This window comes from Pavona decussata, unplaced genomic scaffold (assembly GCF_977016875.1).
Source record: "Pavona decussata unplaced genomic scaffold, jaPavDecu1.1 SCAFFOLD_87, whole genome shotgun sequence".
Lineage (NCBI taxonomy): Eukaryota > Metazoa > Cnidaria > Anthozoa > Scleractinia > Agariciidae > Pavona > Pavona decussata.
In genome coordinates, this window is record NW_028145504.1 from 6,338,266 (window position 1) to 6,352,500 (window position 14,235).

Here is a 14,235-nt window from a genome sequence, read left to right on the forward strand (position 1 = left end):
AAGAAGCAGTTGATCTGTTTGCTACGGAAGTACCCAAGGAGGCTTGAGCTTGGCATACTACTGAAAGATCTTGATGATCAGCACTGCTGATAATCATGGTTTCCTGCGGCAAACCCAGTGAATAATACGGATTTTCAACTTTATTTCTATTTTTGTTCTTTTTAAATAGTGACGTTATTTTCTAAAAATGTAAAATACAAACGTAAAGTAGTCTCTGCGACAAAAAAAATCCATTTTTAAGTTCGCTTTTGGTTGCTTGTTTTCATATCATACTGCCTTCAAAACGCACGAAATGCAGTCTCAGACAACCTAATTTTCAAAATTTCGTTTGGTCCGTCCACCCGTTGGATCGTTGAAACAGGTAAAATAGAAAACTTTAGTCTGAAGAGTCCGCATGACGGCATTATATGACTCTCTGGTGAGATCATGGTCATGTACGCACTTTTTTTTATTGAAATACTATAACAGAAAACCTAGGAACATTTTAAGAAAGTTTTTATGATCAAATTGCAAAAAAAAAAGGAACGTTCGGCCTTTGAGCCCAAAGATTAGACGAAAAAAGAGTGTAAACAAAATGTCAAACATCTCAAACGGGCAACAATTTAAATAGCTGTTTCTGTAGAAATAATTTTATGATTACATCTTGTGTAAAATGTGTATTCCTCCATTTTTATGAGCAAGGATACATCTCTATATTTTTCTTCCTGAGAAGCTGATTATACAAACTGTGAAAGAAGCATTTTCTGGCAACAAAACATATATTAGGTACACGCAACAAGAACATTTAAGCAAAGCATTTAAAATGTTGTCTCAGGTCATTTTGTGGCCTTTTCGTATTTGTACAAGTTAATTCATTTTGATCTGTTCCGGAATGCGTTAGTTAAAACGTTGAAAATTGAAATTGCAGAAAGCTCAACATTGTAAGGGATCGGAAATCTTGTGTCCAGAATTGTCGTGATGGAGTTGGCTTTACGAAAATGCTAGCTGTCCTTTTACGCATTCATAACGACATATTTTCCCTTCCAAAACGAAACTGAATGATTAGTTTTCCAGTGTCACCATATTTTGAAGTTTCATTTGCCAAAGACCTCGGAGGCGATCAAGGCCCTTCGAAGATATATCCAACAAACCCCATTCGGTGCCCTGACTAAAACAGGTAACTTAACCTTGTCAGTTGATAAAAAAAAAGAGTGTAAACAATATATCAAACAATCCAAATGGACAACAATTTAAATAGCTGCTTAGGTAGAAATAATTTTACGATGCATCTTTTAAGCATCATTTTGCAAAATGTGTATTCCTCCATTTTTTAAAGGGTTAATTACTTTGCTAAAAAGCTCACATCTCTTTACTTTCCTTGTAATAAGCTGAAGACTGTGAAAGAAACATTTTCGATCAACAAAACAGATAACAAAATAATTACCAAAAATCATGGAACACTGAATCAAATCGAAACGAAAATTCTAACACCAAAAGTTAATCTTCAAGATACTAGAGTCGCAAATTAAGCTGAAGGCATTTTGAACGGCCTAATTCAACATTTTACTAGCACTCATTCATCAAAACAGGACACCCAACTGTTTACTTCGGTAAATATATGATATTCTGTTCGGATCAGTGCCTTTTAAATCGCCTCAGAAATTCGGATTTAATCGTAAAGAAAATCTAAAGTTTTCTTCGGCCGCAAAATGCGGTAAGCTCAAAATTCGCACGACTGGAAAACTCAAAGGGATGGAGGGCAAAAACTTCGTTAAAATGCAGTCAGGTTTATAAAAGCTGGCAATTTTCGTAAAGCGAGTTTCGTAAAGCAATTTTCTGAAATTTTCGTAACTGAAGCGAGTTCGGAGAATGGCATTCCATTCTTTAAAACTTTTTAAATTTTCAGCTATAGCACCGGACAGATCAAACTACATTAAAGAAAATATGAATATGTCAAACATATATTTGAACTGCGGGTGAAAGATTAAATAAAAGAAAGATCCTCGCAGTTATTTACGCAACTTAAGCAGTTGCGAAAAGAAAGCCTGAAAAAAAATTCAGGCTTGAACGGGATCATTTAATCAACGTGATATGCCTTTAAAAGGACACTTCAACGTTTGGTTAAATTTAAAAAGTATATGCTTAAGTAATAAAACATTAAACACTAAGACAGAAATAAATGGTTTTGGGGGAAGTGTGCGGTGCTTAGAGGAGCATTGCTTTCGGAGCTTAAACATGAATTAAAGAAATCAATAAGGTGAATTGAGTGCCATAGCTACTAGCTATTGAAAAATATTTTATGTACGCTAGTTTCTTTTGAGAGCTTAACAGAATTTTTTTGTTTTGTTCCTTGAATTAGAAATAGCTGAGAGTTTTTTTACGTCAGTAGGAATTTCCTCCCAAATTTAAGAAATGGCAAACTTAAATGCATGTTCGCAATAATTTGCTCTCATATTCAGGGTATGTAGAAATTAAGATTTGAAGCATAACTGGTGTCGCACAGGTGACGGAACATCAGACGCCTTTATGAGGTAGTTTCGAAAAGCTTCAGGAGTGTTTGTTTTAGTTTGAGAGATTCTATGAGTTTGTTTGGAGGCCGTTTATTATAAATGGTTTCAACATCGAGGCAACCGGTGAGCCTAAAATTTCTCAGAAATCAATTCATTGAGGAATTGGGAATTTGTGTGCGCCTGCGGCAGTTTTGTGTGCGACAAATGTTCAACGAAGTTTTCAAATAGCTTAAACTTTTCAACACTATCCTACATTTTCGAGAACAAAGGAAATGTCAAAGCGGTGTTGAATGAAAGTGTAAAACGATTTGAATTTGTTTCAAATAATAACACGCTTTCGACAATTTTTAACACTTTCCATAATTTATTGAACGACCTGTTTAAATGTTCTCAACATCAGTTTAGTTCAAGAAATGTTGAGGCAAATGTTGAACCTTTTAAACGGGCCTTAAGAGCAACGTCTGATGAAACAAGAGGATGTTCTTAGAGCTAGCGCGAAATGCCAATCGACACTAGATCGGAGATGGATTTTTAAAAGTTATACAATAATGTAAATTGCCAACAGATCGAAAACTGCGCAAGGTTGTCCCCAAAATTAATTCATGCAAAGCCCCTAAAAGACATAAACCATTCATTGAGTAGTCATTTGAAGGTAAAAATATTTCTTCGCTCTTTCCCAATTCTACAAATATTAGTTGTTAAATTGTACAGCTTTTAGCGTACGTGCTGGTGGCAAACGAAAATTAATTGCTTTTAAGAGGCAGTAACATTTCATTCCATTTAAAAACGAAAACATCGCTAATGGCTTTTGAATGCACGGCAAATACACTGAGTATACATCATTCTATCCAGTTAAGTGCTTGAACTGTATTTAAAACCGCACCCGTTTTCATGCTCTGTGCATTTTACTGATCAACGTTTCCAGAGCAAGATAAGAAAGACAAGAAAGATGAAATCCATAATTTTCCTGTTGCTGTCTTCGTTGGCTTACTTCAAAGCACAAGGTTTTTATCTTTAGTCATTCTGTTTAGTTCGTTATTTTTTTTTTTTTTGAATAGTTTGTAAAAGCTTCTTTCTGTAAGGTTTTCGGAGGTTTCATAACGTTCGTGCTTAAAGGTTACCGGTTACCCTAGCGATCTTGCGTCAGTGTTTCTTCTTCAGTGTTGAGTCGTTGTTTTTTACAAGGCGGTTTGAATTTGCCCGAATCAGCTTCACCAGTAAATCAAAGTTAAATTCACTTCTCCCACAAAAAATACTTTTTTTGGACATGATTGATAAAAGCATGTTTCAGCGACATTTTGGTTTTAATTTTGTTGCGGCAAAAGGCCACGATAACAAATGTTCTCCGATTGGTGCGTTAAAAACTTGCTAAACAAGTAATAATCATGGATTAGTAAGGTGCGTTTCGCCGATCTCTGATGGCATCCAGACCGAAGCGAGTCAACCTGCGGGACTTCACTGACTTAGCCAAAGCTCCAGCATGAAATCAAGGCGAGTGGTCAGCCAGTCCAAGATAGCGAAAGAGAGAAGTATCCAGAGAGAAGCGACACGGATAGTATGCGTTGGCCTAACGTCGAAAGCAAAAAAGTCTACAAATATTGAACATATTGATATGTAATTTGAACTTTAAACTCCTGTAGACGATATGCTATAGCGTATCTGTATTGCGACAAAAATCGGTTTAAGAGCTAAAGTAACTTTTCGTTGCGCGTTTTACTGAGTGACAACTAACTCACTTGTTTCAACTGCTCAGAACGTAACCCCACCTGAAAAATGTCTCGCGCGCCGACTAAGGGAAGCCCTTGTACAATGATTACCTTGCCTCAGAAAGGGCCACTGAAATTATAATAATTATAATAATAATAATAATAATAATAATAATAATAATATATCTTTATTAAAATATTCCACAAAAATTGCTATTTACACGTTAAAAGTATACATAAAAAGAGCTATCAAAAACCTATTTACAATTTATTTCGATTAAAAAAAGAGACTATTTTCAAGCACAATTTCAGTAATAATTTTTTTTTTGGGTATGCGATTGCGAAAAGAAAAAACGAGACTACTTTCAAGCATGATGTTTTTGTAAATAAAAAGAAAAAAGCAAATGTCATGAAGTTAAAAAAAGGAAGGATAATAATAATAATAATAATAATAATAACGATAATAATGATAATAATAATAATAATAATAATAATAATAATAATAATTTTTAAATTAATAAAAACTAACCCCTTTATTAACATTTCTTAGCAAATTGCTATTTGCAAGTGAAAAGTAGAAAATAGAACTGTTAAATCTTTTTACAATTCATTTTGATTAAAAAGAGACTATTTTCAAGCACAAAAGAACTATTTTCAATCACATTTTTTTAAAGAAAAAAACAAATGTCGAAAGATTACAATAATATTCTTATTTGTAATAAGAAAAGTCATTTCATGATCGTATTCTGACTAAAAAATATTTGGAAATAAAATCAGGTCCTTAAAGAGAGACAATTCTTATTAAAAACAAATGCAGATAATCTCGGTCATCAGAAAAAGAATTACGAAAATTAAGAAAATAAAATAATAATAATATAAATAATATATTTTTTTAATTAATAAAAAATCATATGACCTATTATCATTCAAAATATATTCGGAATAATAATAATAATAATAATAATAATAATAATAATAATAATAATAATAATAATAGTAATAATAATAATAGTTTTGTCTACTTACTTATTTAAATTTTCTTCATTTTCTTGATAATGATGACAGGATGTCATCGAAACGTCGAAATCTGTCCGCGTTAGTTTTTCTGCTTAATAACAATAATAATAATAATAATAATAATAATAATAATAATAATAATATTTTAATATTACTTGATATTGCGCAAATTAACATATTAACACATGACCAAATGCGCATCGCAATAAAACTGTAACTACCAATACTAACTAAACATATATGAATATAATGAATGATCACATGAATCTATCTTAGTAGAAAAAAAAAATAAAATAAAAATAAATTAAAAAAAAAAGAATAAAAGTCATTCATATGACCAATCATACACTAAAATGAGAAACGGTTTCTTTTTCTGATGGTGTAGCGCAGGTTAAAACCGGCCTGGTTAAAAAAAATTTGCAGCATGTACATTCACAACTTCTTAGAAATCGGACCGATTTTCCACGGCTCACTTATTTTTTTTGCGTGTGTTTCAAATTTGACCAAATCGGCCCGATTACTTGGCACGTGTGACTTAGCCTTTAGTCTTCCGTGTGCGCCTAACTCTATTATATTATTCTTCTTCTCCTTCTTAGGATTGCTACCCTGTCTTTCTAGCCCCTCTATGATGGTTACTTCGGGAAGCCAGTACTAGCCTTGTATTCTTAATAAACAGACTTGTAAAATAAGCGAGCGGAATACAAACAAAAGTTGTTGTTGTTATTATTGTTGTATAAGGGTTAGCCTAACTCAGGTAGAGAGACTGAAATATGAACCAACGGTTTTTGTTGCTAAGGAACAGGGACATGTTTTGCACCAGAAAACTGCCAGAAAATGCCAGAACACTGGATATGCTTACTTTACAAATAAATCTGGCATCCCAAATCTACTGCAATAGAAATGCCTAGAGTACAAACAGTTGATGAAAACAATAACTGACATTTTTAAAACAAACTGCTTTGCCTTAGAAACTTAGCCATAATGTGGTGACTTATATTAACAACCAGTTAGCGGTATCGGACAAGACGGCTGAGACGATAAACAAACGCTATTGGTTAACAGCAGGAATCCCAGTCACGCACACGGATTCTTATTCAGTCTCTCTGCACTTTTTTTGGATTTACCATACTGGGCCCAGTTGCTCGAAGCATGGTTAGCGCAAACCCGGGTTAAATACCATGACAACCTATGGGTTTTAATACATCTCAACCAATGGTTAGCACTAACCATGCTTCGAGAAACTCAGCCCTGAACTCTATAGTGCACCCTGAGACGTTAAACGTTCGTTTTAAAATATGATAAAATAGAGATGTAGGAATTGTTTCCAGTCGTGTTACACATTTCAGTTGACACAAATCCTGCTTTACATAGATTTACTGATGAAAAAGATTTCTTTTGCTTAATTCTATCATTTTCTGTCTCCAAGTGAATTGTAGGACATTTGACATTTTTTGATACCAATCCGAATGGAATTTTTTTTTTCAAATTAAAGGTCGAATAATTCCGCTTCTAGTGCAGAATTTTATTTAACTAAGTTATATCGACCGGAGCATATGCTAGCCTAAGCCATGGAGCCGCCATTTGCAAATGGCGTGCGCTTCGCTTCACTTATGTTATAACACTAAAAAAAGGACCAAAACCTCAGCACTGCGTGTTTTTGTATATCTTTTTGTTTCAGCTTCTTCATTAACTACACCGCCTCCACCAGCTTAGTAAAATATTCTCAGTTTTACTCACGGAAGAAAATTTTTTAGCGTTTTAAATCTCTAAATATTTGGGATCCACTTGTATTCCTATTTGTAAATTTGCCTTGGATATGGATTTTATATCATTTATGAGGAAAGCTTTCCATGTTTTCAGTCTTCTTTTAATTTTAGTTTGGCGTCTAAAAAGGGTGTTTAACTTTAATTACATGGGCTACAAGTTGACTGATGATGGGTTGAATTGTTCAACACGTCGTCAATCACCCGGATAGTTACTGATACGATCTAGAGTAACAACATTCTAAACTCAAAAGTGGATCGTAGAGAGCGGTAGAAACGGAAAGATAGACTGGATTATCAACCGACCACACGCTTCCTTCTTCGCAACAGCTGTCAACTACCTAAACTTGTCTCTGTGTTTTACTTACCTGTTTTCTGCAATTTATTTGTAGAAGACTGTGGCATTCGTCCATCCATTAGGTTTGAAGGAGGAGGCGACGCCAAGCTTGGAGGCTGGCCATGGCAGGGGATGTTGAGATTCAGCTCTGGATTCCCCTACTGTAGCGGTACACTTGTTGCCGCTCAGTGGCTTGTTACTGCCGCTCATTGTGTTACTGGCCATGGACAATCGGCCAGCTCAGTCTTTGTTCGGTAAATACAATCACTTTTGACATTTTTAGAACCCATTCAGTCTAAAACTGAAGACCACATGACAGGCAAGTTCTGTTTAATAGCTTTCACTTGAATGGTCACACTTTAGGATTTCTTCCAAAGACTGCTCAGTGGCTTTAATTTGAATGGTCACACTTAAGGATCTCATCCACAGACTAAAAAGGTAGGACCAACTTGTACAGCATAATAGACAGCACCATAGGAAATAACTACTCAGTAGCTTTCAGTTGAATGGTAACACTTTAGTACCGCTTTGGTTAGAGCCACTCTGTACAGCATAATAAACAACACATGCAGCAGAAAGGTATATTGCCTTCTAGCTTTTTACAGCACAGTGCTACTGCCGCTACGCCTACTACTATTACTACTACTACTAGTACTACTACTACTACTACTACTACTACTACTACTTTCAAGTGGAAAATGAAACTCATTTCTTGTTTCAATGTAGTTGCTACTCTTTACAGAGGCAGACATTCTATGAAGACATAAGTAAAATGATACCTGATATTCAAACGAAATCGACATCAGACATTGTGAAACTACTGATGAACTCTAAAGACTATAATGTAAACAAACTGGTTATGAAGTTTATTTCTTCATGTATGATTATACGTGGCAGGCTATTATAGGATATTGATGATGTAACTTAGAATTAATTATATATTGTTATGATACTTTACACTGTTTTGTTAGTAATTAGATTATATAAGCTTTTGCAATACTGTAAATCTTGTGGTCATGCAAATAAAGCAATTACTACTACTACTACTACTACTACTACTACTACTACTACTTCTATTAGCTTTTACTGCTGCTTCTGCTGTTGGGGGGGGGGGGGGGGACTTGGGTCAGTTGTTTCTGGGTATGTGCCGCTGGCCTCTCAGACCCCCTATCAGTAAGCCAGTTAATTAATCAATCAATCAATCAATCAATCAATCAAATCGTTCATTCAATTATCACTTAGCAATCTATGTGACTGAATTAGGTGGGCTTAAATTATTTATACAAAGTAAAAAAACTAACAACTGAGATACTATAAAATAATGTACATATAAGTTATGATAAAAACTACTGTACATATTTACATGCTGTAACTTAAACTATGGCTAATGATAAAAGGATTCTTAAAACGATAAATCCTACTGTGGTGTCTAAGATTCTCGTGTTGAGTTGTTGTCGAAGTTAACTTGACACCTTTTAAACCCTTTGAACCTAAAAGGAATTGACACTTCTGGTTCCTTTTACCTACTTGCTAAACTTTTGTTACCACCAAACTCCCGAAAATGTGCGACCCCATTCTGCTAAGTCTTCTGAAAATACACTCCCATTTAAGTCAATCTAGTCTTAGACCCCATCCAGTGGCACATCACCATGCATTAGCCTTTTGGTTGGAAGTACCCCCACCCTGCTACCACCGCTACTCAGTACTGCTAATACTACTGCTTCAAGTGTTCTGGCACATTACTACAAACCACGTTGGTCTGTGGTCAAGGGAACAATTATAGAACTATATACTTCGCAGAAAGTCTACGGAACAAGAGCAATGGTAAATTTGGAAAGAAACGAAACTCATATCAAATTACATACTACAGTTACCGGTACACTCTCCGCGCCTTGCGGACACCTCACGCTATTACGGACACCCCGATAACTTATGCGGACAGCAGCTAAATCCCTGGCAAAAATAAATCACAGACGTTTGACTGAAGTAAATCCCTGCCATTACAGATAGACTCTCGCTATTAAGAACACGAAGTCGCGGTCGCGATGGTGTCCGCAATAAGGGGAGTTCAGTGTACTGAGGTTTTCCCTTTTATTGCAGGCTGGGAGCTCATAAGCGGACATCCAATGTTGGCACTGAACAGGATTTCAAAGTCAGCAAAATTATTTCACATCGTTCATACCACTCACCAACACAATATAGCCATGATATCGCCCTCTTAAAACTGGAAAGACCGGCTGTACTAAACAGGTTGGAAATTTGATTCATGTCATTATGGTTATTTATTTAAAAAAAAAACCCAATAAACAATTAACCAAAACAAAAACAAAAACAGCAAAACTAAAAGCAATAACAAAAGCCATACCAAAATATCTTTAAAATCTCACATCTGAATTTGGAGGGAACTCTCTAGTGAAAGTATTTACCAACCAACCAACTAAGCTCGCTGCACTTTCTGTACAGCATAATAATCCATTGCGCGTAGTTTTCTATTTTTAACTGAAGCAAAATATCAATACGTTTCTGATAACAAACATCATCGAAATTGATATCAATACCGTCAATGTTGTCAGGTACGTGAATCTTGCGTGTCTTCCCCAAAGTGTCAGCGCGCCGGTGGATGGAGATCATTGTTGGATAACAGGATGGGGTACACTGTCCGCAGGGGGATCGTATCCAGAGATTCTTCAGCAGGCTTCGGTCCCTGTTGTAAGCCGCGCCCGCTGTGACAGAGCATATCCGGGCCAGTTCCACGATTCCATGATCTGCACAGGCCTGGACCAAGGAGGCATCGATGCTTGTCAGGGTGATAGCGGAGGACCAATGGTGTGTGAAACTGGCAGAAGATACTACCTGCATGGTGTCACCAGCTGGGGATATGGCTGTGCATACGCAGGAAAGTTTGGTGTCTATGCCAAAACAAAATATTTATTGGGCTGGATCAACTCTGAAATGTCGAAAAATTAGGTCACGGCTGTGACAAACCAGTCTTGTTTGGGAATTAGAAGAGATGATTACATGAAGCTATTGTAGAGTTCATCCTGAATAAAATGGGGAAAATAAGGAGAATTCATGGTTTCGTTGATGTTCATATTTTAGCTATTCCGATCTCTCTCTCTCTCTCTCGATCTCTCTCTCTCTCTCTCTCTCTCTCTCTCTCTCTCTCTCTCTCTCTCTCTCTCTCTCTCTCTCTCTCTCTCTCTCTCTCTCTCTCTCTCTCTCTCTCTCTGTTCTTTTTTTGCTGTGCCACTCCTTTTTGCCGTTTAATTATCCGTAAAGAAAAATAAAACGGCTTAGCGTTAGAGATAAGTGTTTTGTTTTTGGAAACCGTAGTTAAGAGCCAGCATCCCCCAACTGATGGAAAACTCAACTTGAATATGATCATATCATATTAGACTGCTTGTAAGCTGCATGCACAAAACAAAGTTTTTTTTGATATGCTTTGATTTCTGATTATACCGAAGGATCACATCAATCAAAACAAAATTTATTCCTTTTCCAATGGTATAAATAAAATCTTATGGAGTAACATTCCAGTAACGAGGGTATACTATACCCTCGACTGGAATGCCAATTGGAAGATTGGTCGCTTTGCTTACGGTTCATGAAAGCTTTTTTTTTATTTGTTTGTCTGTTTGTTTTTGGTGCGGGAAGGTTCGAAACACAGAAACGACTATTCGCATTTGCGTTCCAGAAGAACTTACAAGTTCTTAGGCTAAGTGTACACGCAATGTAGCGGTCTACCATCGTGTTCTTGTGTTCGTGTATCTGCATTCATTTCTAAAAGCAAGCACATGGTGCATGTGATTTTTTTTTATCACATCTGAGGTATTCTCCAAATAGCCTAAAGATGTTTGATTCATTTTATGAAGTTGAAATTAAAACTATACACAGTAGAAATGTAAAGAAAAGTAACGAAATGCCAAGGAAACCTGGAGTGACTGATTCTTGAAATGTTTTTTATTAGGCCGAAACTGAACACTGAAGCTGACTCCAATCAGTGCCAAACTTTTTGTTTAAGTAATGATTCGCATAGGAAGGAAAGGGGCGAGGCGCAAGGCTTGCGCACTGATAGCTTCCTTATATTGAATTAAATAATTAATTTCCGATGTTCTGATTGGTCAAAACCTTTATTTTCTCGATATTTCTACGATAAAATCCGATTTTGACCGAATTATATTTCTTCTTTGGAATGTTTTCCATTGTTCTACCTTTCATTGAAGTTTCGGCAAATTCGTTTGTGCGGAAGTCGGTTTCCGAAAATCATCCCGCTTGGCAGCCATCTTGATCAATACGTTCCCTGAGTTTTTTCGCCAAAATTTCCTCGTTTCTGAAGTCCTTCGATTGTGTAAATATTGTAAACAGTTTAAATAGTGTTTATAGGTTTCAAATCATTTCAGTATTTTATGTCTCACTCCTTTTTTGTGCGGAAATGGTGTTCGGAGCGAAGTGCTTCTGTTTGCATCACAACACATGGCATCACGGAGAGGTTTCCCCGAAACTTTTACCGGCTGTAAATCCAAAGGAACTTGAATTTGTATACACTGAGCATACTTACACTTGCACACCTTGATTTATTTTATTGTTCTTAAGTAAGACATTATCTACATTTTCAAAACCCACTACTTGTGGCGGTATATATGACTTTCATTTCCGTATCATCACTTTCATTTCTTAACATTTTTCTTCGTAGTGAATGGTATTTTGTCAAATTTGACAGGGCAACGAACTCTACCGGGGCCACCGAAAAAAACCGACACTTTGAAATGTTCTCGGTTTTGATTGGTTTACAAACTACCAAAGCCAAACTCCTTTGTTTTAAATGTGACCACAGGTCACCAAAGCGTATGTGACACAGGTTACCATGCAAGCGTGATTTAAGAGTTTGCATGTAGTTCAAATTAAATCGAAATTCAGACAACAGTTTTCCCTAAAAAAAAAAAACCCCACAAAAAATATACTTAAGTCTGAAAAAGCTTACCCGGTGTGTTCTGCTGTGTTTTCAATGCTCTTCAGTGCTTCCAAACGATGTTTTGAGCGGTTTATCTCTCAGCAGCTGGTCCACGTGCATCACTGTATTATGTTAATGGAAGGTAGGAAACTACAAGTCGAATTTCAATGAAATTTGGCCTGTCATTTAAGGAGAGCACTTCGAAGACCTCGCTAAAATTTGCTTGAAACTTAAGCTCTCGCTTGCCTCCCTCACCATATGTCAAGAAGGATGATGTGCAGTCCCTCATGGGTAGCTCATTTACGGAGGAGTTCATTCTGATTGAGACACAGGCCTTCGTTGAAAACAAAGTTCATTTCAAATCGGGTGCCATTTTTGTCGCCGACCGAGCCGTGTCCCTGGAATGTTGGAACAAACTCACGGTCAAGCCTAGGCACGAGTACTAAAATGTGCCCAGCCGGGGAAATCCACGGGAAGCCTTTGGCACGTAACAAACCACACACACCCCCTCCCGGCTAAGTGTAGTTCTGTTCCAGCAAGCCGACCTTGTTGTGGCCTTTTTCAGTAACGGTCTAAAAATTTTCCACTATTCAACGCAGGTCAGTATGCTGCCTTAGGACGCGAACATAAGGTACAAGGATATTAACACAAGCACAAGCTACATATGTGGGCCTCGTGGCATAAAATTTTGACGGCAAAAGTTTGTACCCAACGGTTGGACGACGATGAAAGCATTCGGGGCTGGGGGAGGGGATATCTTGGAACTCATTAAATTTTACCACGAATATGTTAGGCTTCTTAACTACAAGTTATCTGGGGCCTTACCTCATAGTAAGTTAAGATGTACCGTAACCATTGTTTCTTTAATAGCAATAACCTATTGTTGGAATAATAATAGCCTATTGTTGGAATAATAATAAGTTATTGTTTTGAAACAATGGTTAAGAGGCATCTCAACTTAGAAGGGCTGGCCCCTGGCCCTGCATGGCAACCAGCTTTCCAGGCTAAGTTTTTTTATAAAAATTTATTTACGTCCTTAGCACTCTATTCTTATTCTGACTCGTCCCCAGTCATCTCTTATGATGTTGCACGGTCGAGAGGAGACTAGGACCATGAGACACGACTGAGGACGAGTCAGGTTCTTATCAAACTCGGAAGTACCTGCTGTCATCTTGAAAACAAAACGTACAATGTTTGTTTTTCCTTTTTGCTTACTTTTTTTCTCTTCATTTTTCTGTTTACACTTGTTCGGCGTTATCCTGACGAAACAACGTAAACATGAGCACGAGTACAAGGAAATGAAATGATGTATTTTTCCTGTACTTGTGCGCATGCTTGCGTCGTTCGTTTAAACCAAACTTCACCGCTCATTTGAATTGCTCTTTCTACCCGCTCCACAAAAGCACCGCAGATGCCGTGAGTTTATAATATAAGGGCTGGCCTCTCCACTATCTTAGGCTCTACTAGCAACGGCCTTTTGTTTGGGTTTCGAGTCTTTTTTAAAAATTTCGTTATTTTATTTTTCCAGCTCATGCAGCTGTTTCGTTGAAAATTAAAGGAAATTTTTAATATCCCTCAAGACAATAACAAAGACCCCCCATCGAAGGAACGTCATGTCTTAACTTCTCTCCCACTGTTGGTTTAGTTAGAGAATTAAAGTATTATAAATTTCAATACATTGAAGTGCGACTCACGAACGGTCGACGTAATAATTGGTCCTTTTCGCTATATAACAAATTACAAAGTCAAAATAGTCTCATTATGATGCATATCGAAATCTTATCGCACAGTTTATTTTGAATTTCACTTGATCATATTGGCTTTCGTTTTTGAAAACCAGTGGTGTGAAGGACCATGTGCCGATAAACAATTTATTTATGAAAGCTGCGTCCTGAGCAGTGAACACATCGATATTATCTGACATTTAAAATATTGTCTCCGGTTTCAAAACTTTTCAACAGATTTTTTGTAC

At 36.6% G+C, this 14,235-nt stretch overlaps 2 protein-coding genes across 2 annotated transcripts in view; both read left to right on the forward strand.

Annotated features, from left to right (window-relative positions):
• The first annotated feature begins 3,365 nt into the window (after positions 1–3,365).
• Positions 3,366–10,377, forward strand: LOC146475087 (trypsin-3-like). The gene is made up of 4 exons (XM_085116732.1): positions 3,366–3,493; positions 7,368–7,566; positions 9,413–9,562; positions 9,886–10,377. Exons 1-4 carry the CDS (start codon positions 3,439–3,441, stop codon positions 10,277–10,279), a joined length of 798 nt encoding a protein of 265 aa, XP_084972858.1. The 5' UTR covers positions 3,366–3,438; the 3' UTR covers positions 10,280–10,377.
• A 3,708-nt stretch (positions 10,378–14,085) lies between these two features.
• LOC146475088 (uncharacterized) overlaps positions 14,086–14,235 on the forward strand; it is a 9,062-nt gene continuing 8,912 nt past the window's right edge. Inside the window, exon 1 of the mRNA XM_085116334.1 lies at positions 14,086–14,235. This exon is cut by the window's right edge and continues 66 nt beyond it. The gene's annotated coding sequence lies outside the window, so the exon portion shown is untranslated.